General features: G+C 46.4%; 1 protein-coding gene across 8 annotated transcripts in view; it reads left to right on the top strand.

Annotated features, from left to right (window-relative positions):
• C12H10orf90 (chromosome 12 C10orf90 homolog) overlaps positions 1-20,273 on the top strand; it is a 268,251-nt gene that overhangs the window by 15,432 nt on the left and 232,546 nt on the right. For 4 of the 8 annotated variants that reach the window (XM_078346756.1, XM_054243467.2, XM_008978895.5 and 1 more), the window contains exon 1: positions 11,970-12,803. The exons of 2 other annotated variants lie outside the window; for them this stretch is intronic. In XM_078346756.1, coding sequence (XP_078202882.1) covers positions 12,799-12,803 — 5 coding nt within the window. In that variant the 5' untranslated portion in view covers positions 11,970-12,798. Of the gene's footprint in view, positions 1-11,969; positions 12,804-20,273 lie in introns of those variants that run through there. 2 more of the 8 variants (XM_054243468.2, XM_078346755.1) reach the window with 1 other exon arrangement.

Raw genomic sequence — 20,273 nt, 5'->3', positions numbered from 1 at the left:
GACCTCATCCAAGATAGAGGTTTGTCAGTGGCTGGCATGGGACCCTGCTGAGGACCGGTGGAAAGGATGGTTGACAGCTGGCGTGGGACCCTGCTGAGGACCGGTGGAAAGGATGGTTGACAGCTGGCGTGGGACCCTGCTGAGGACCAGTGGAAAGGATGGTTGACAGCTACACTCAGCACTGACCCAAGTTCCTCCTGAGTGGGGGCTGTAGGAAGATCCACCACTGTGGGGTGTCTGTGACAGACTCTAATCCTGGTAGGGGGAGAGCCCATGCAGGCAAGGCTGGCTGGGTGGTGGTGTTAGCCACAGTGGCTGTGCCAGGCTCAGCTGCCCACAGTTCTGCAGGGTGACAAGCAGTTTTAGGAACAGTGAGAAAAGGCTCCTAAAATAAACCATGATCTTCTTTGAAGGAAGGGAAAAGGAGCTGGGAGCCAGTGCTGGTGTGAGGTCCTGTGGTGGGCTGTTTCTAGACCCCTGCTTGGCCTTCCCAGTGCATGGTCGGTGGCCTGGTGGACCATGGGCCCCATCCTCACTCCCCACTTGTGTTCATTAGCACAGCTCGGATGAAGACACTCCCCAACCCTGCCACCAGCCTCTCCATGCTAAGGAGGAGCCGATTCCAATTCTGGGAGTGTCTCTCGGCCCTCCACAAAGGCCGGTCCTCCAGGATGGGGGGGACTCCACTTTTCTTTCCATCACTCATCCCCACCAGAAAGGAACGTTTAGGGCACTTGTGATGACAGCCCATTTATTTGTCTATAAAGTATGACCACAAGCCATTGTACTCATAAGTTCTATACAGATATTGTAAAAGAGGAGATAAAAGTAAGTATAAATAAAAATGGTACGATTTTCTCTTGTCACTCCTGTGGACAACAATGGTTGTGTGAGTGCCCAGATGAGACTTGGGAACAATCGCCCAGAGCCACAAGACTTGGAGAGCCTTGAGATCAGGGCCTGTGGGTTTTACTTACATATTCATTTAAAATTATTTTTAATTGTGACAAAATGCACATAACATACAATTTACTATTTTAACCATTTTTAGTTTACAGTAGTGGCATCAAGTGCATTCACGTTGTGGTGCAAACATCACCTCTGTCCACCTCCAGAATTTTCTGTCTTCCCAAATTGAGACTGTGTACCCATTAAACAATAACTCTCCATTGCTTCCCAGCCCCAGCTCTGGCAACCCCCATTCTGTCTCTAAGCATTTGACTGCTCTGGATACCTCATATAAGTGGAATCATACAGTATTTGTTCTCTAGTGTCTGGCTTATTTCACTAATGTCTTCAAGGCTTATACGTGTTGCAGTGTGGGTCAGAATGTCCGTTCTTGCGAAGGCTGAATCCTATCTCATTGTATGTGTATGCCATATGCACATATATTATTGTTTATCCATCAATAGACATTTTGGTTGCCTTCACCTTTTGGCTACTGTGAACAGTGTTGCTGTGAACGTGGTGTACAAATGTCTGTTCGAGTTCTTGCTTTCAGTTTTGGGGTATGTATATCAGAGCGGAATTGCTGGATGATTAGGAAATTTCTATGTTCACGTGACTGGGGAACTGCCCTGCTGTTTTCCACAGTGGCTGCGGTAATTTACATTCCCAGCAGCAGCGCACAATCCGGGTCCTGTTGAAGTTCACCTTGCATCTCTGGTGCCCAGAGCTGTGGTTGGCATCTGGAGGGTGCTAAGAAAATGTCAGTGGAGTGAATACATGAGTGAGGAGTACTCAGGAGCTTCAGAAGCCTCTCTGAAGTTCTGGTGGGGTCAGGGAGTGTACCGTGCTGGCCTCTGCAGGGATAATGCAGGGGGTGGGCCTGAGAGTTTGGACACAGATCAGCAGGAAGCTCCGCTGAGGGCTTCCCTGGAGGCAGCATTGGGGGTGTTGGGCACGAGACCTGGAATAATTCATTTTCCAGCTAAGGTGCTAAAAGGGCCGCCCCCTTCTTCAGAGGACCCCAGCTGTAACTTTTATAAAACTACTTTAGTCCTTGCAAGTGGGGGACAGTATAGATTCTTCTTTACTTCTTAAAAAAAAAAAATCTCAGACATTCTATTTTCATCCTTTTAAAAAGGGCACTTGACTGGTCAGGCCCTGTATTCTTCATCTCATTTCGGTTCTCCTGCAGAAACCTGTTTTCTTTGCTTAAAAATAGGGCTGTCGTCCTATTTGAATTCTCACTGCAGGGTGAGGAACACAGAGAAGCCCTCAGCCAAAGCAGATGGAGGACCTGGGAAAGAGAAGATGCCCTGGAAACCCAAGCAGGGCATGCTTTGTGATCAGCCGGGCAGGGAGGAGAAATCGAATCTGAGGCCCAGTTCCCCTGCATGATGGGCTGGCTGGGAACACAGGCTGGGCAGTTCTGCTGAGAATGAAGAGCTAGAACGCCAGGGGACACATGAGAAGGGAGAGAGTGGAGTCACACGGTAAGGTGGCCTCGCCCCAAGCCCAGGGTGCCCCAGCGCAGGAAGTGGCGAAAGGGGATAGTGAGCACTCCACACAGACACAGGACAGGCTTGTCCGTCAGGGCTCACACTCCTGGCTGTTTGCAATGCTGCTGCAGTCGGTTTGTCCGCCTCTGTAGGCGGAGGCCTCCGAGACAGCTGTCAGAGGGGCTGGGGAGGCCGGTCCACCAGGCAATCAAGAGCCGATCACTCACTCAGGCATCCTTCCTGGTTCCAAGCAGGGCGCGAGATGAGCTCAAATCCAGCACAGAAACAGAATCCTGCTCTGGAGAGACGTGCACTTTGCTGAATTATATCCAAACGGTTAAATAGAAGCCTATTGAACCAATGCAGGGACAATCCAGTAATGGTGGAGCAGTGATCATTTCAACTAACGTTTCCTGTACCCCGCCTTGTGGCAGGATGGGGCTTGGGCAAAGGCTCAACATCCCCACACTTGTGAGCTATAGAAAAGGAGCAGGAGAGAGGCGCTCACTGTTAAGGAGTCAGCAACTTTTGTTCCTGCCTGCCCGCTAGAGCAAACGCAGCTTTGCCCTGTATTTAGCTGCCCGCTGTCCCTGCGTTTGAACACAATAGGAGATAGCCTCATACTCTTTTGGCATGCATCTGAAAACCACTCAGTGTTATTTCAGGCCTATACCCCCTTTGATGACAGCTTGGAATCAGAGGGGAGCCTATGGCATTGCATTCTCTGTGACCTGCCTCCATGCCTGAGTGCCTGAGTGTTGACCCTCCTGGGGAAGGAACTGACCCTCAGGACAGAAAGCAAGTGGACCATGCCGAGTTCCTGGGCCACTGAGTCACACCAAGTCCTCTAAATGGTACTTAACTCAATGTTTTATAAGGCTGATTCATGGACTCCAGCAGGCTCCTTACACACAGGAACTGTTCCTTATTCAGAAATGTGGATAGATTCATGATTGTGAAATCACGTTTAACAAATATTTATTGAGATTCTGTCATGAGCAAGACATGGAGCCAGCCACTTAGGAGAACCTGTGAAGATTCTGTTAGTCATCCCAAGAAAAGAGGAGGGTACCACCAAAGCTCCTGGGGAAGTAGAATTCAAAGTCAGGGGTGGGATGGATCATTTGATGGGGGTGAGATGGTAGGAGACATCATGGGTGAGCTGAAATTGGGGTCAGCCTGACTTCCCCTGACAGCAGAGCCTGAGAACACCCCTGCTGCTATAGTTGACTGGGAAGTGTATCTAGGAGGAGGAATGAGTGAGGAACAGGAGCACCAAGCTGGGAAACTGGAAAGACCAAAGTGAGGAGTGCTGAACCCCTGGTGTGACCAGTCCTCCCTCCAAGGGCCCCTCAGATGAGCTGTAGGAAGAGCCTCTCAGGCATACCCTCTGGAAATCTATTACACCCCATCCCCCAGTGGCCAGGGTGGTCCTCCCGGCAGCCCTTCACAAAACTGACACAGAGCGAGCCAGAGATGGAGAGGAGGAGATTGTATGGGGCCATAAGAGACGTCTGTTCTGCACTGAAGGCCTAACCCAAACCCACTCATTTCCAGATATTGCTAAGGGCGTTTAATCCCTGCAAGTCCTTTTTTTAGGGCCATAACCCCCTGCTCCAGTACCCATATTCTTAATACCCTGGTAGAACCCTGTTGTTCATTCATGTTTTAGGGGCTGGAATGTGGGACGGGAAGGAGAGATGGAGGGAGAGAGCAAGAAAGGGAGGGAGGCAGGAGCAAACATGGACCACCATCTCACCTGAGACCATGTCCTGCTCTCTGAAGGTTTTCATCCTGCGGTAAGGGGGAGACCGGAGAAGACCAGAATCAATCCATATGTCAGGGTAAGAAGAAACATGAAACCAGACCAAGCAGCGTAGGGGACTCACAGGGGAAGCTTGGCCAGGAAAGGTCTTTGGGAAGATGACATCTGAGTTAGGAGCTGAGTGAAGGAGAGAGCTAAGTAGAGGTTCAGGGAAAGGAGACCAGGTAGGTGTGTGACTGGCAAGACCCAAGGGCAAGTTCAGCACTCAATATTCCTGGAATTATCTGGGTGAGGTCCTGCCCTCCAACTCTTCTGGAATGTTCCATGAGGGCAGCATCATGCTGTCTCCTTCCTGGTCATAGTGCCGTCTTATCCTGGTGCCTAGAACATGGTAGTGCTTATTGAATGTGAACTTGCTCGTCCTTGTGCTGGGCACGGTTCCTTGAATAGGCGTCCTGCTCTCCTGGGCATCCCAAACGCACAATGTGTGCATTTGCTGGTCACGTGCTAATGAACTAGCTCTGTCTTTGAGGCGTACTTTCCGCTTTATTTGGGACTGTATAGGGTTGTGGCTCTTCAAGGTCATGGGGAGGGGTCGGGGGCTGATAGAAGAGGTTCTGCCCTTCAGTCTGAGCCCTGGCTCAGGCCCATCACAGGAAACTTACCTCCTCATCTGCAGAATGAGAATAATAATTGTATCTTTACACTGAACAAGAAAATGCACAGGAAAGATCTCAGAAAAGGGTGGAAAGTGAAGGAGAGGTGAGATGTGGCTATCAGAACTCCCGGGAGCCAACTAGCCTGTTCCACCCACTCAGCTGGAGATTCTGCTTCCGAGCCAGTGGGCCCTGGAAGTGCAGCTTTTCAGAAGCACCTGCTGATTCTGTTGCATACGTAGTTTTGGTAAACCAGGTTTGACCACTCTGCTTTGGTCAGAGCTAATGGTCACTGTAGAGCCAACCGACCACCTCACCAGTTGGTCTCATTTCAGGGAGTGGCTAACTCTTTCTGTCAAGGGCTAAATAGTAAATATTTCAGGCTTTGGAGGCCATACGGTCTGTGTTGCGACTGTTCGACTCTGCCATCCTGTGAAAGCGAAGGCACCATTGACATGTACACAAAAGGGTGTGGTCATGTGCCAATAAAACTTTATTGACAAAAATGGTCAGTGGGCCACATTTGGCCTGCAAGCCATAATTTGCTGGCCCCTGGTCTCATTCATTGCTAGACAACTGGGGTTGGTAGAAAATTTTTACTTATATTTATATGAAATATTCCAAAAGGTAAATTATACTTGGCCTATTTCATTTTCAGAAAACATGTGGGTTATTAGATATCTTTATGTATAGATGCATTTGTATGTATGTGTCTGTATATCTGTGTATCTGTGTATATATATATATACACACACACATACGCACACATGCATATATACATTTATATGTATGTATATGCGTGTGTGGTGTGTATATATATTTTAACATATATTTTAATTTTATTTCCCTTTATCTCCCTTCTCACCTCTCTAACAGGGATCGTTACAGACAGAATCACCTATAAGGAAGTGGTTTTATAATAATGCTTGGGAAATCAGGGTTCTGCTCATACCTGTTTTTGGTCTTGGTGTGTAGGAATGATCCAATTAGCCACGTGCGTCCCCCTCCCCACCATAATGCTGAAGATAATCTCAGGGTTATCACCTTGGTATTAAGTCAGTGGGTCCTCTGGGTCTCAAGACGAGCCCTGCCCCGATCAAGACAGAACTGCCTGGCGTGAGCCATGCAGGGTCAGGTGGACAGGTGGGGCTGTGCAGTCCGTTTTCTTTCATTCTGCACCAGGAGAGGAGCCAGAGTGGCCCGGCATCTGGGCTTCCTCATGCAGGTGCCCACCTCACCACACTGTGGGTGACGGTCTGGTTGCTACTTAAGCAGTTGGTCCCCACCTACTGTCCCCGTGGGAGGAGCCAGGATTGGGTGACTCCAGGAGGCCGGTGGTGGCTACATTGTCTGCTACTGTTGGGCCTACTGTTTCCCTCGGGGTTTGGGTCCTTTGCTGATAAATATTGTATTTCAGAAATTTGCTCAGCACAACTCATTGAAAAATTAATTCATTTAATCCAAAAATACCTGGCTGAGAGTGACAGTGAATATTTTCATGCCAAGTAAAGTGGAAAAAGTGGCATGTCCACCCTCAGGCCACAGCAATATGTGCCTGTTCTTTGCCCCCACAGCCTGGCCTGTAGAAAGGAACTGCCCTTTGTACATTGAAGGAGAACATGTGGCTGTCTTTCAAGGAGGGCCAGGACAGGTGCCAGGCACTCTAGGTTTTCCTTTTGGATAAAATTGCCACAGGACAAAAATAGCAAATTGCGTGTAATGTTTTATTAAAAACTTCAGCCATATCTTTGCTCCCACCTCCTGCTTGCAAATGTATATGCTTTAAAATCAAACATCATTTCTAACTAAGTCATTGGTTTTCTTTATTCAAAATCTATTGAGACATTGGAAGGAAAATATGACAATACCATTTGTTATTTTCCAATAGCTCCCTCCTCCCAATGAGTTTAAAAGAGGGACATGTGATTTACCCCTAACTGTGCTTGCTCTGGTTTTCAGTGGTTAGAATGGCTTTGAATATTTGATTGAAGTAGCTGGCACAGAGCTGAACACCCTGTGGATGCTAAATAAATGATTATTGATTGCTTGCAAAAGTGGGAAGAAAATGAATATTGTGGATAAATGTGACAACATTGGTTGTGCTTCTGTTCCAGTTTTCTCCTGTGTTTTGCCACTTCCCCTTGGAAAGTTGGGAGGGAATATCAAATTCTCACACTGCCCAAACATTGTATAAAGAAGAAGAAAGTTTTCCATTTACAGGAAAGAAAAACAAATGCGTATAGGATAATTGACACCTTTTATTTTCACTCTCCCGTTGAACAACTATTTACAGAGCACTGAAAGGACTACTCCTCTTCCATCATATCAAAATATAGCCGAAAAATTTAACAAGGGAGTGGAATTCATCAAGCAAACTTTCATTCTCTTCCTAATTTGATCAAAAGGTCCAGGATCCCTTAGTCGGCCGTATTATTCTCAGTCCCTTTGTTTTCTTCTAGCACCCTGACGGGTGGTGACTAACAAGAGGAAAAATATATTGCATCAGTCCTACGTTAGACAGCCCTGTAAATTTCACACATCTGTTTTAAAAGGCTGATTGTTTAGATGCGCTTGCAGTGAGCATTTTGCCTTGGAGAAAGGAGAAAAACTTCAGCACCCACCTGATGAGTGAAGGGCCCATAAATAAAAATGTCATTTCTCCCGTAAGGGAAACTAAATTATGAATTCAGAAATTCATAGTCATCTGTTTTTATTGTTGCCTAATGCTTTTTAGATCTGCACAGGCCCTGCAGAAAATCAGCTCTGAAATTCTGCATAATTAGGATATCTTTCATAGTCCTAAATGCTAATCCCATTGGAGAACAGATTAAGAATTCACAGGCGTGATTTTTGGCATCAGGTACCTGCAGTTTCTTTTCTTTTTGAATAATTCATTATTTAAATACTTCAATGCATATTACATACAGTCCTGCATATTGTATCAGGGGCAAGGGAGAGGTAAGAGATTAATTTCTCATATATTTCAACACTAAACACATTCAAGGCTCATTTATGTTGATTTGGTATCATTGGATTGCAATTGCTAGCAATGTTACACTTTCAGTTAGTCACCCCAGGGACCAACTTAGGGAAATTAAATGGGATCTTCTGCAGGGCATTAATAAGGTCAGAGATCTAACTTTTATAGTAGTCAACTGAGTTATTTGCTTTAAGAAAAAAAAAAACTGCAAACTATTCAGGAAGTAATTTTCCATCAACAGTGATGATTACTTGCAGTAAATATGGCTTCAGTTAGTGCTTTCCATTCTCAGTTGTGAATGCTTTATGACAAAATGGATAAATAGAAAGTAGAAAGTGATGTCCTACAGCTGACTTTTTTCCATGCAGTGCTAACCATGGGGGTTCGGTAGTAAAGCAGCCAGCATTTAAGACTTGATGCCATACCCGTTCTCCCATGAAGGTTTCGTAGTGTCCCCACCACGCTGGTGCAGATGCTCTCATAGGAGGCATTCACTGTGCTTTGAGTAACTGCCTGTCAAGGCATCTGTCCCATTGCTGAACAGTGAACTCCCTTTCATCTCCGTTTCAAAGATTAACACACACTCTGTTGGTTGCAAGTAACAGGAACCTAAGTCAAACAGCTTAAGCCTAAAAGGGAGAGTATCGTAAAGATACTATAGTCTCGTTGAATCCACATGCAGAATGCGGGCTGGGTAGAACTCAGGATTCCAGAACTATCCAGATGCCCCCATTTCTGGCCTCCGCCTCTCTCTGTGACAGCAGCTTGTCAGAAGTGCTTGCAGTGTTCCAGCCCACGGCCTCAGCCACCCTCTCTTGCTCAGTTCCAAGATCAGGGTTCTCCAGAATAGACTCTGATTGGCCTCCTGTGGGCAAGAGCTTCTCCAGGAGTCTTAGCTCAGGCTGCCACGACCAAATACCATAGAATGGGCTTAGACAGTGGATGTGGACATGTATTATCTCACAGTTTTGCAAGCTAGAAATCTGAGATCAGGGTGTCAGCAGGGGTAGGTCCCCATGAGACCTCTCCTTCTGGCTTGCAATCAGCCACATTCTCACTGTGGCCCTATGTGGCCTCCCCTCTGCTCATGAGGATGGGGTGGGGAAGAGAAAGAGATCTCTGTTCCTCTTCTCATAATGCCACTAGTGTTATCATAAGCGTGTACCCTCATGACCTAATTTAACCCTAATTATTTTCCAAAGGCCCCATCATCACATCAGGAGTTAGAGCTTCTTCATATGGACTTGAGGATACTCAAAATTTAGATCATAACAAATGGCTCTGACTGGCCCTATTTGGGCCAGGTGCCCACCCCTGGGCCAGTCAGTGAGGTCAAAGGCATGGTGTTCTTGTAGGAAATGCCAGCTTCCATGGGCACCATATGGGCAGTTTTGGGTAGAGGCAGGGGAAGAGTTCCCAGAAGAGCAGAGCTCTTGGCAAACCAAAAGGCATCCAGTGTCCTTGGCAACATGCGTTAATGGCATGGTGGTGCCTGATGCCACCATTCTTTTGTGACCATAAATGTGACTGATTTTCCGTCCTTTGGGACAGAACTAGCTCAGAGTGTGCTTGTGTCTGGCACTTGTTTTTGCTGGCATCTAGCATTAAAAATCTATATTTGTATAGTTTTAAAAACATATAGTTTATAAAACAGTTTCACATACACCAATGACCTAAAGCAATGCTCACAGCCATCTTCTTCGGGGATGCAAGCTCCATTTCCCATTTGAGGAGACCAAGGCTGGCCACCTGCCCCAGTTCTGGGTAGCATTACATGGTAGAGGGAGTCTTGGAGATAGGGTCTCCAGACGACCAGGGCAGTTCCAGCTTCTCCTTAACGATCTTCCTTCTTTAATATTAAAATGATGTGTCTGGCAGTTTAGAGTCTTTGCCCTTTGGGAGTGATGACAGCTGGTGTCTGTCGAGCAGGTGCCTGATGCCAGGCTCTGTCCCAAGCCCTCTACTAGTGCCAGCTGCTTCAGTCTCCACAGCAGCCCATCAAAGAAGGCGTTATTGTTCTTTTTTAAATGGATGAAGAAACTGAGGCCAGGGTAGTATACAGTTAGCCCAAGGTTGCAAGGCAAGCACTCTGAACAGCAGGAATGGCGTCCTCTTTCTTGGAGGCTGTGCTTCAGGAGGGCACAGCGGCTAGACTGTGGAGGTTGTGGCCCTGCTGGACATGAGGAGCAACAGATCCAAGGGCAAATGGAAGGACATGAGCTCATTCTTCTGCATGCAGCCATCCCTCAGTGACCCAGACAGGAAGACCTGTCCCAGGGAGGGTGGAGCTGCTCTCTGCTGAGCTATGTCTGCTCATGGTCAGGACATGCTCTAGAACCCAGGGGTGGCAAAGAAGCTAGTGGTTAAAGGGAACTTAAACTGAAGGGAGACGGCTTGTCCACGATCACCTGCTAGTTTGTCTTGGGGCACAGGTGCAAACTCATCTCCAGTTGTCCATCCTGGCTCGTTCCAGCCCTCTACCTCTCAGCCAAGGTTCTCTGCCTCTGGGCCTCCATTTTCTCCTCCATAGCATGAGGAATTGGATTTGACAATCGCAAGGCTTCTGTCCAGCCTTATTGGCCACAAATTCTGGAGGCCTGCCTAAGACCACATTACTGCTTCCTCTTGTTGGCTATACTGGCCAGCTAAAATCCAGCCACCAGCTGTGGTCAAGGGAGAGAGAAAAATCACCCATAGCCCGAATGATCTGGCTCTGCCGGTGACAAGTGCTCTCACTAGCAGACAGCCAACCCTCAGCAAACCTCTCCATGCTGGTCTCAGAGAGCTGATGGCTAGTCCTAACATTGTCCAAGGCCTTTCAGTGTAAGTAGCGGTGGAGGAAAAGACTTTATTTTTGTTACCTGCCTTGCAGGATCTGCTGGACAGGAGCGGATAGGCACCAGTGGGAGCTGGTTTAAATGGCATCTTTGGGGGCACAGGACTGACCTTCATAGCGCTCAAATATGCAAGGAGATCACCTCTTCCCTTGATATCCCTGTTTAATTTTAATGTTTTTATTGCTCAAATTTCTTCCTTGGCTTTCTTTATCACAGTACTTCCAAATCCAAGATGGCGCTCCATGGTGTAGCTCCCTGGGTGGTTTCCAGCCTGACTCTCAGGTTTGAGTCAGCCATGGATGCCATCAGCTGGGTCTTGACATTCTCATCGACATCCTTGGGAGATCCCCAGGCAGACCTGGGCTGTGTTCTGTTTAAGGAACCATGAACTCTACTTCGCTGTGTGATCTTGAGCCTTAGTCTCTGTAGGTCTTCTACTTCAACATTCAAATGAGAGTCTCTGAAATCTTTTCTATCTCCTCCTTCATTTTAATTCCCATCTTTAATACTTCCATTGCCTCCGAAGGTGGAAGTTCAGCATTTTAGCTCCTAAGTCCTAGCCTTTCTGAGTGTGACTTGCAGACCTTTGACCTGCAGCAGGAAGGCTCCTGATTCTGGGCTGGGACTGCAGCTCTGTTTTCAGAAAAGTTATCTGGAGGCCCTTCTTCCTTTAGCTCCTCCCATGGCTTTCAGCATGGGGCAGGTGAGTTAATTATTCCAGCGGGTGTCTGTGCCACGAGAAAGTCACCTGTAGAGAAGCGTTCTGTGTCTGGACTTGGAACACAGCCATGATGCTGTCATCTGCTTTCACCTGGCACACACCCTTGATCCAAGGCTTGCCATTTTCACTTCTAAATTACCAGGTTAATAGAAATGGCATCAAAACATGAAGTAAAATGAGGCATATACCATGGGTCTGCATTCTAAATGATCTGAAATTCAGAATCCGATCATTGTCTTAATCTCTGTTATCGTATGTGTAGAGAACACTGTAAAATAATTTGGGCTGAGAACATGCAACTGTACTTTCAAAATGATGCTTCACGTGACTCTATTCCTTGCTGCTGTTTTCTCACTGTTCTACTCACTGGATCCTTACAATAACCCCGTGAGTGGCAGATGGGATATTTTCACCCCAGTTTTCCTCCTGGTAAACTGAGGCTCAGGGTGGTGGAGGAACGTCCTATGATTGACTCAGGACCAGAGCCCCCTTCTAGGCAAGTGGACTCCACCTCCCAGCCCCCACGTGACATGCTGTTTTTCTGATGCCCTCTTGCTGCCATTGCTGCTTCTGCGCTGGGAGTTCTCTTTTTCACTTGAATGTGTCTCTTCTCCAGGGCTGAGGACGCTCTTTGTATTGGTAGGCAGCCTGAACTTGTTCCTTTCAGTCCTGGCCAGTAAAAGCAGGAATTCTAAAAAGCAATGATTATTTCTCCTGGTTCCTTTGTATAGAGCCCTGTAAATAGTTTATTTGGATTTGAGGGGATAGAGACTGACAAACATATTGAATCTCTCAGTAACCTGGCGAATTCTGTGTTCAAAACTTCAATGCAGTGGAAAGAGAAATGCTTCTTTGAAATCAGAGAAGACTTTGAGTGATCCGAGAGCTCAGGCGTGAGGCTGGAAACAGACCACAACAAGAAGGTTTTTTGTTTGTTTTTTTTTATGGCACGTAAAGGTTACCCTTGAGGTTCCCACATCCACATCCTTTACAAATGTAGCTGGGATATTGAGACAACTAGTTCTGGAGCTGGAAAACACTGGGACAGGTCCGAGCTGGGGCGCTTCCCGAGTCCCTCCTGTCACACTCAATACCTGGGATAAACAAAGAAAATTGTGTTTGCCAGTCTCGCTAGCTAAAGTCACCAGATTCCGAGTATCATGCGGCACTCTGGAATTCCTACAAACACTCATCAGCAGGGGTACGCTGCCCGCTACGCAGGAACGGCCGTGCGTCGGACTTTCCAGATAAAAACATTCAGTACAGAGCTGAAAAACCATGTGATGGTCATGGATTTTGTGAAGAGTAACTGGTTTCCCTCCCAGAGAAGAGCCAAAGTTTCTATCATCCATATGTGTCAAGGCTTGAAGACGGCTGAGCAGACAGCCAGCAGATATGAGGTATGGCTGAGCCTGGGTAGGTGGGTGGGTACAAACTTGACTCAGAGAGAGATGGAGCTGTTGCTCATCAGACAGTTGAGGTGTTTTATCTGGTCTAATAAATTAATCATACGTGTCTATAGACTTTCTTAAGGGATTTGGAAAAGCCTTCTTCATTTCTGAATTTGTTTTAGTGTTTAAAATATGGGGTACGGGGAAAGCATATTGGTTGAAGGTAATTTACAATGACACATGTCTGCATTTACAAACATTTAATGGTGCTCCAAAGACTGCTGCGTTGGGCAATTTGTATCCATGTTTAGAAACTACAGCACGTTTCTGTGAGTTAAATATTCTTAGCTCTGTATGTTTGCAATCACCTGCCTTTAAAAGCAAATTCCTATTTGTTTCCTGATGTGTTTTGCAGGAGAATATGTATGACATGCCTTCATGGAGTTAAAATAGAATGATTCAACTTAAGCCAGTAAGAATGGTCTTTTATTTTTGAGAGCCAGCTGTAATTTTCAAGCAGAGACAACTTTGTAAAGAAAGAAGGGAAACTTTGGAGATTTAAAATGTCAATGTGAGATAAACACATTACTCTGGAACGTATTTGTATTCCGCAACTCGCATCAGCCGCAAGCGGTTATCTTTTCAGAAAGTAAACACGCATGAAATCTGATCGGCTCTTTATTGTACATGGAATAAATTATGAATGACATTGTAATTGACTCCCATATAGCTCATTTACCCAGCTCTTTTGATAGATGTAACATGCAAATCGCTAATGCCTTATGAAAAGATAACCTTTCTGAATATTGATGCTGTTATTAGGAATGTCTTCCCATGAATGCTGGCAAATATGCCAGGTCTTTTGTTCCCTAGTCTGGGCAGAAGGAAGCCAGCACAATGTGGAAGGAACAGGTTTTGCAAGGTTCAAGGCTGGCTTCTTCCAGTTCCAGCCCTGGGAGTGTGAATTTCCGTGTTCACAACGGAGGCATAAAAGGCCACAGAAATAATGGAGCTAATTAAATTCAGTAAAAGTTGTTCATTGCTTCGTTGCCCAATCAACCAGAGCAAAAGGTGTGCAATTAGAATATAATTGAAAAAAATCAGAGATGTCATTATTCACAAGTAATTAATCAGATGGGGACAGAATTTTATCATTGTATAATTATCATTGAGGTTGCTTCCCAGGCCTCCAGAGAGAGAAAAACTTGTTGAATTACATGATCATGCATTTCACAGAAGTGTTCATGGCTTCATTTGAAACCCTATGTAGCAAACAGCAGATCTTGCATTCTCGTTTTCTTCCTATGTAAAACTTCACTCATTCCTATAGCCACGCTGAATAAAACAATGTCGGAAAAGTACATCTTTTTAGGAGGTTGTAAAACACTTCAACTCGGTGGCAGCCACAGCTACATGTTTTTCAGGGCCCAATACCCTGCTACTGTTGACAGCCAGCAGCTGAGCCACCAGTGTTGAAATGAATGCTAGATCTGAGCTCCCACCCACAACAATCTGACGGGCTGGACGGGCCTCACCTGCCCATCAGTCCACAAGTTGTCCAGGGAGGGCGTGCCTCCTCGGCTCAAGGGCAGGCCAAGTTTCAAAACCATCAGATGTGATTTGCACCCCCTGTCCCTCTGAATTTCAAGCTCTGCTCTTGGCTTTTGGTAGCAAACATTTCGGATTTTAAAATACTCCACCTCCATTCAACTATTCTTCATGTGATTCCTATAGGACATCTCAGCATTATTTAGATTACGAAATTTAGGAAGAAGGAAACTTACTTGCTCAATTTCCCAAGATGAACTGATGAGAGACCCCAGTTAGCAGCCTCTGGGTTCTGCCTTTGGACTTGGCCCAGTGACTGCTTCTCTTCTATCAGCTCCACAGCCATCGGTTAACCTGCTCTGGGCTTTGACCAGAAAGTACTCCATGTGCTGACAAATGAGCGAGGTCTCTGGGATGAACTCTCAATGAACAAAGGTGCCAGATTAAAGAAACTGGCTGGTTATCTGGCAAAAGTGAGTTTTGGAGATTTCATTTCTGTAAAAACCTTATGGATTCCAAGTTCTTCCCATGAGGTCCTGCAAATCTGCTTGTTTTTGTGTAAAACCTACAGACTCAAATTTTTCCAAAACCGTGGGCTTAGTCCTGAGCTTTCTTAATGATTGGAGAAGCCACCTCTCACCTGCTGTAACTCATCCAGCCCAAGGATGATCCAGCCCTGCGCAAACCCTTCCATAGACTTCCTTTTGATAGGGACGAGGAGCAGAGCCCGCTGTGCTGGAAGTCACCAGGATTGGAAGCAGGCAGTGGTGAGGCATGCTGAAAGTCCCGGGTTCATATTTTAAAAACCTTGATTTTTGTGCACTCTGAACATGCCCCAGACTCTGAGAAATACTGTGTGTTAAGGGCATGTCTCCCCCTGCTATGTTTTTGATAAATTTCAGACATCAGTGCAGCCATAACTGGGGGATGGGATGAGCCCATTATTGGAGCTCTGCCTTCTGTCTGTGCGGCAAGCATGGACACTTTCTGAGACTCTTTATGTAGCAAAGCGTGAATGGTTTTGCCAACTTGGGAAGGGAAACCTCATCGAATTCAGTGATGTGCTCATATCCTATGGGGTGAATGTAAGTGAGCATCTCCTAATTGACTGTGGAGACCTTAGTGATAGTAGGTGCAGGCTGAGATGCATCAGCCAAGGCTCACCCATCTGTCCTCTGATAGATGACAGTCTCTAGTGCATTTAATCATTAGATGAGCCAGAGAAAGACTTTTTATTGGGAAATCACTTTTTATTGGTCAGCTCTCCCAATATTTTTCAAAACCTCCTTCATCATTTCCATCTCCCTTTTCTATTCATTCTTTTAAAAATTGGGTTTAGCCAGTAGTGCTGAGTTCTGGCTGGGTAGAATCATAGTGACGTTTTTAAAGAACTGCATATGGCTGTGACGCAGCCATGGCCATTGTGACTCAGTGGGCCCAGAGCAGCGTGAAGGCATTGGCGATGACAGGGAAGAACGCTTACCAGGTGGCTCCCATCACCCCCCATTTCCCTTCTCCTCATGTTTGTGCTTTCCTCCACCTTCTTGGGCTGTTTTGAGGTCCTTGTCTGCTCATTTTATCAGCATCTGTTATTTCTGCATTGTTTCTAGTGATCGATTTTCCTACTGATTATGGATCATGCTTCTTTGCACACTAGGTAATTTTAAAAGGGAATTTTTGATATCGTGAATTTTACATTGTTTGGTGTTTGATTCCACTGAGGTTATGTGAAAACAGCTTGACCCTTTTGAGGCTTACTTTTTAGATTTGTATGGGCTCGTCTAAATATCCCTGGGGATGTTTGGTAATGTCTGGAGACAACGTGGTTGTGACAACCTTAGGGAAAATGCTACTGGTGTCTAATGGGTAGAGGCCAGAGATCCTGCTAATATTCTACAATGCACAGGACAGTGCCACCTTCTACCCCACAGCAAAGAAGTATCTAGCTGAAAATTTCCATGGTGTTGAGGCCAAGAAACCCTGATCTGGGCTAACTTAGTCCCAGTGTTACAACATGACCCTTCTTTGACCTTACCTGATGTCTCATGTGTGACAAGGTGTTTGTATCTGGGCTGGCGGGAACCTTAATTGCTTCCAAGTAGGTCCTGAATGGTGTGACCTACCATTTTCTGAAAGTTCTTTTCTTGGTTTCAGGCATTTTTTTCTGGAGCAGGTGCAGATCCGTATTCAGGCAAAGAGCTGCTGGAATTCTCCTTGCAGTTCTCTTCCCAAATCCCAGCTACACTGGCCTCTCGGATTTCTGTCTCTACCTCCTCCACTCAGCAGAGCTCCCAGGCTTGGTTGAGTTTTCTCTCCCAAGCTGTGACCTGGACACTGCCTCCAGGTGGGGACGATTGCAGGACTCACCTCTTTGTTTCCCTTCTCTCAGGGGTCATAGCACTGCACTGCCTGTTGCTTAATGTCTGGAGATCATTGTTTCCCAGCTGTGGTCTGGTTCAGCTCTATCGTGGCTGAAGGAAGTCTCTCGGAGTGGTTTCAATGTCCCACCACAGTGTGGAAACTTAGCTCTGGGCTTTGATGAATGTTTTCAAGTGGTTGGAGTACACCGTTAGGTCTTGTAAAATAAAAGCACTCAAGTTTTAAGTACTTGGGCTTCAAGAGAACTTGATTCAGGAAATAAAGAGGTCACCAAGACCAAACGGGAGGTAAAACGAACATTTCCTTTCTTCTCACAGTTATCAAAAGTGGCAAAACAATTTTCCCTATTTCCAAACCAAGGTGAAGAGCTTAGCCAGATCAAAGCCTTTGGATTCTCACCTTTCCTCCTGAGGTCCTGGCTCCAAGCAGTGTTTTTGCTGGGTTATGCTTGCAGCTCTGGCTGCAGTGAGAGACCACACCTCCAGCATGAGGAGGGCTGAGAAAAGGCTGCTTTACAAAGAACAATAAAGACTTCGATGAGCCCTGCCAGGCTGAGAACAGGCTGGGATCCCCTGCCTCATTCCTGTGCCTTGTCTGCTGTCTGGTGGGTGCTTGGGTCTCCTCCTAGAAGCCTCAGCTCAGCCTCCACTGGCAATGGCTGGTGGCCTCCATTCAGATGCAGGCATGAGAAGCCCAAGAACTGAGAGGGAAATGAAACGGCAGTGCTTGGGTCTGATTGCTGCCCTCTCGCCATATTCTTCCAGCCCTCCCTGCATCTGCCAGCTGGAGCTGCCTGTCAGAGGGCAGAGTCCTAGAGAGGTGACGATTCGGAGATCTGGAGTCAGTTTTGTCGCCTCAGGAAGCATTTCTGGTGAGGTCTCCAGTCTTGCTACGGTGTACAGTATTGAATTAAAGGTCAAATGTGAGTTGACCCAGGGCATTTGCAGCTTAGCCTCATAAGATCTGTCTAACATCATTTTGGCCAATTTCCACCAGGGAATTGGGAACTTGTGGGGAAACTATATCCACATTTCAGCCAAACTGAGGGAGATAGGACATGACAGATGAAAGGTGATGGTGTGGTTAAGAGAAAGAGCACTGGATTGAGCTGTCTGGGCTCTTGCTGGCTGAGTGACCTTGGCAAATCTCTTGTTCTCCTTGAGCCTAGTTTTCTCATCTGTGTTCATATGAACAGTGATCGTATCTGCCTTCTAGCATTGCGGGAGGGGAGTAAAAGAGACAACCTATTTAAAGGGTTAGGCCTTGGGGCTGGCACAGAGGCTGTACCCCATGAAAGTGAGTTGTTGTTGCTCAAGTTTCAACATAGATTTTTCCCGCCATCTCCAACCCTGTCGCAGTCATGGCACTAAGATGTGGCCCTTGGGGGCAGGCGAATTGGAACCAGTGCTGCTGCTTTGTAAGTGGTCTTGTTTAAATCGGGGTGAAACACTTCCCTTCCCTCCTTCCCCACACTCAGAGCATCAGGTCACAGGGACTTGTGACCTTCTATATTCTTGGCTCAGGGTAATCCCCACCCCCCAAGCAATTCAGAGATTAGTCATCAAATCCGCCAGGAGCTGAATGCACAGTTTTCATTCAGAGCTCGCCCGCTCCTGGGCCAGCTGCAAATTCTATCATGGACAAGAGACTCTTGAGAGTGTGGGTTCATCCACACCTGATTCCCTCACAATAAACCTAGGGGCTAAGGCAGAAAGCATTAAAGAGGCGTTTTTGACATAAAATGGACCTCCCTAGGGACAAGGATCTAAATGGGGTTTTACCATCTCGTGGACAATTGTGTGGCCCTCACACCTTAGTGTACTTTAGAATCTTTAGAACTGTCTAAGAATGCAGACTCCTGGGTTCTGGGAGCGGCGACATTCAGAAATCTGTATTTTTAACTAGAGTACTTGGTGATTCTGTTGCAGTTCTGAAACCATGATCTCGAAGTTCTAGACCAATATTTTCCAACTGCAGGAACCCCAAAGAAAATAGCAAAAAAAAAAAAGCCAGTTGAATTGTCCATGTTAAGAAAACTGGTGCGTGGAAGGGCAGGGTGTGGGGGTAGATATGAGTCAGAGAGGCGAGTGTGGAAGCCAGGACCACTGCGTGCAAGGAGAGCTGAGAGATGGAGAGGGAACAAAAGAGGCCGGTGTCAGCTGATTCCTGAATTGCCTCATTGAAGCTCACCACAGCTGTGTGAGACACATGAGCCCTATTTTTCCAAAGAGAAAATTCTGTGAGGCCAGAGGGATGTGCAGAGACTGCACAGTGACACAGTTAGGAGTGAGAGAAGGAGGATTCCATCTATGTTATGTCTTATCCTACAGTTCGTATTTCTCTTGTCCTGCTGGGGAGGCAGCAGATCTCCTGATGACAACAGCTGGAACCCAGGGAGATTCAGAGCTAACTACAGAGAAAGTCAACTACGCCAGAATCCAGTGGTTGGGGCAGTTATCGCGCCCCTCTAAATTGAGTGCCCTTTCTCTCTCCTTCTGATGGAGACATTTGTCCATCCACAGCTGTCTCACTGAGAACCTCCTTACCGTTCTGAGAACCACGTGTGTTCCTACCACTTTTGGTTTTTGCCATCCTAGGTCCTCTTCCTCCTCTAGTGAAGAAGATGGATTAAAGAGAAAACACTTGTTCTTGCTCTTGTAACAAATATGTATTAAGGACCTACTATGTGACAGGAAGTAGGTGCTGGGGACACAGAGGTCAAAAAGGCTTATCATCTGATTGAGGAGGCACCCATCCCAGTGATGCCAGGTCAGGGTGTCTGCACAGAGTTGTAGATACAGAGAACTCAGCAAGACTGCACAGAGAAGACCTTTTGGCACATTCTTTATGGAAGAATGGGAGGTTTCCAGGCATGGGGGTACGGAGACAGTAGAGGCAAGTAGGGAAGGGGAGGACATTTCAGGCAGAAGGAATGGCAATTTCTGAATGGTGGCAAAGGAAAGGGAAACCTAAACAGAACCCAGTAGTCTCTCTGAGCTGAGACAGGTGTGACTGTAATTTGCAAGGCACACTTCTTGAGAGGAGGGAGGTAAGAAAAAGAAAAGAGCTCCAGAAGTTTGTTTCAGGTCCTCTTGAGTCTGGCTGAAAATTAATCTGTGCTGTGTAGGGAGAAAGTCTCTGTGACCAGAGATAGAAAACCGGCAAGGAAAGAACATCTTACTTGGGAGCTGTGAGATGAGCACTTCTCAGAACAACCTCCGAGCCGTGAGTCATTCAGGTCCCTCACCACCTGGAATCTAGAGACCTCCTTGAGCCCCAAGAAGGGTCGTGTCTTAGCTAAGCTAGCCTCAGTCAGGGCTGTTCTAGATCCATCCGTAACAATTTTAAAACCGGTTGTTGAAATATCAAGCCATTCCTCAAATGGTTTAACAGGCTGGCAAACAAAGTTCAACATTTTTTCTTTAACCAGACTACAACAAAATCCAGCAAGTAATAATATAAAATTTACAATGTCCGGCATGCAATCAAAATTACTAGACATTCAAAGAATCTAGAACATATGACTCATAACCAAGATAATACTGGTTAACA

The sequence above is a fragment of the Callithrix jacchus genome, chromosome 12 (genome assembly GCF_049354715.1).
Source record: "Callithrix jacchus isolate 240 chromosome 12, calJac240_pri, whole genome shotgun sequence".
Lineage (NCBI taxonomy): Eukaryota > Metazoa > Chordata > Mammalia > Primates > Cebidae > Callithrix > Callithrix jacchus.
The sequence above is the reverse complement of the archived record's forward strand: the minus strand, read 5'-3'. Positions and strand labels throughout refer to the sequence as shown.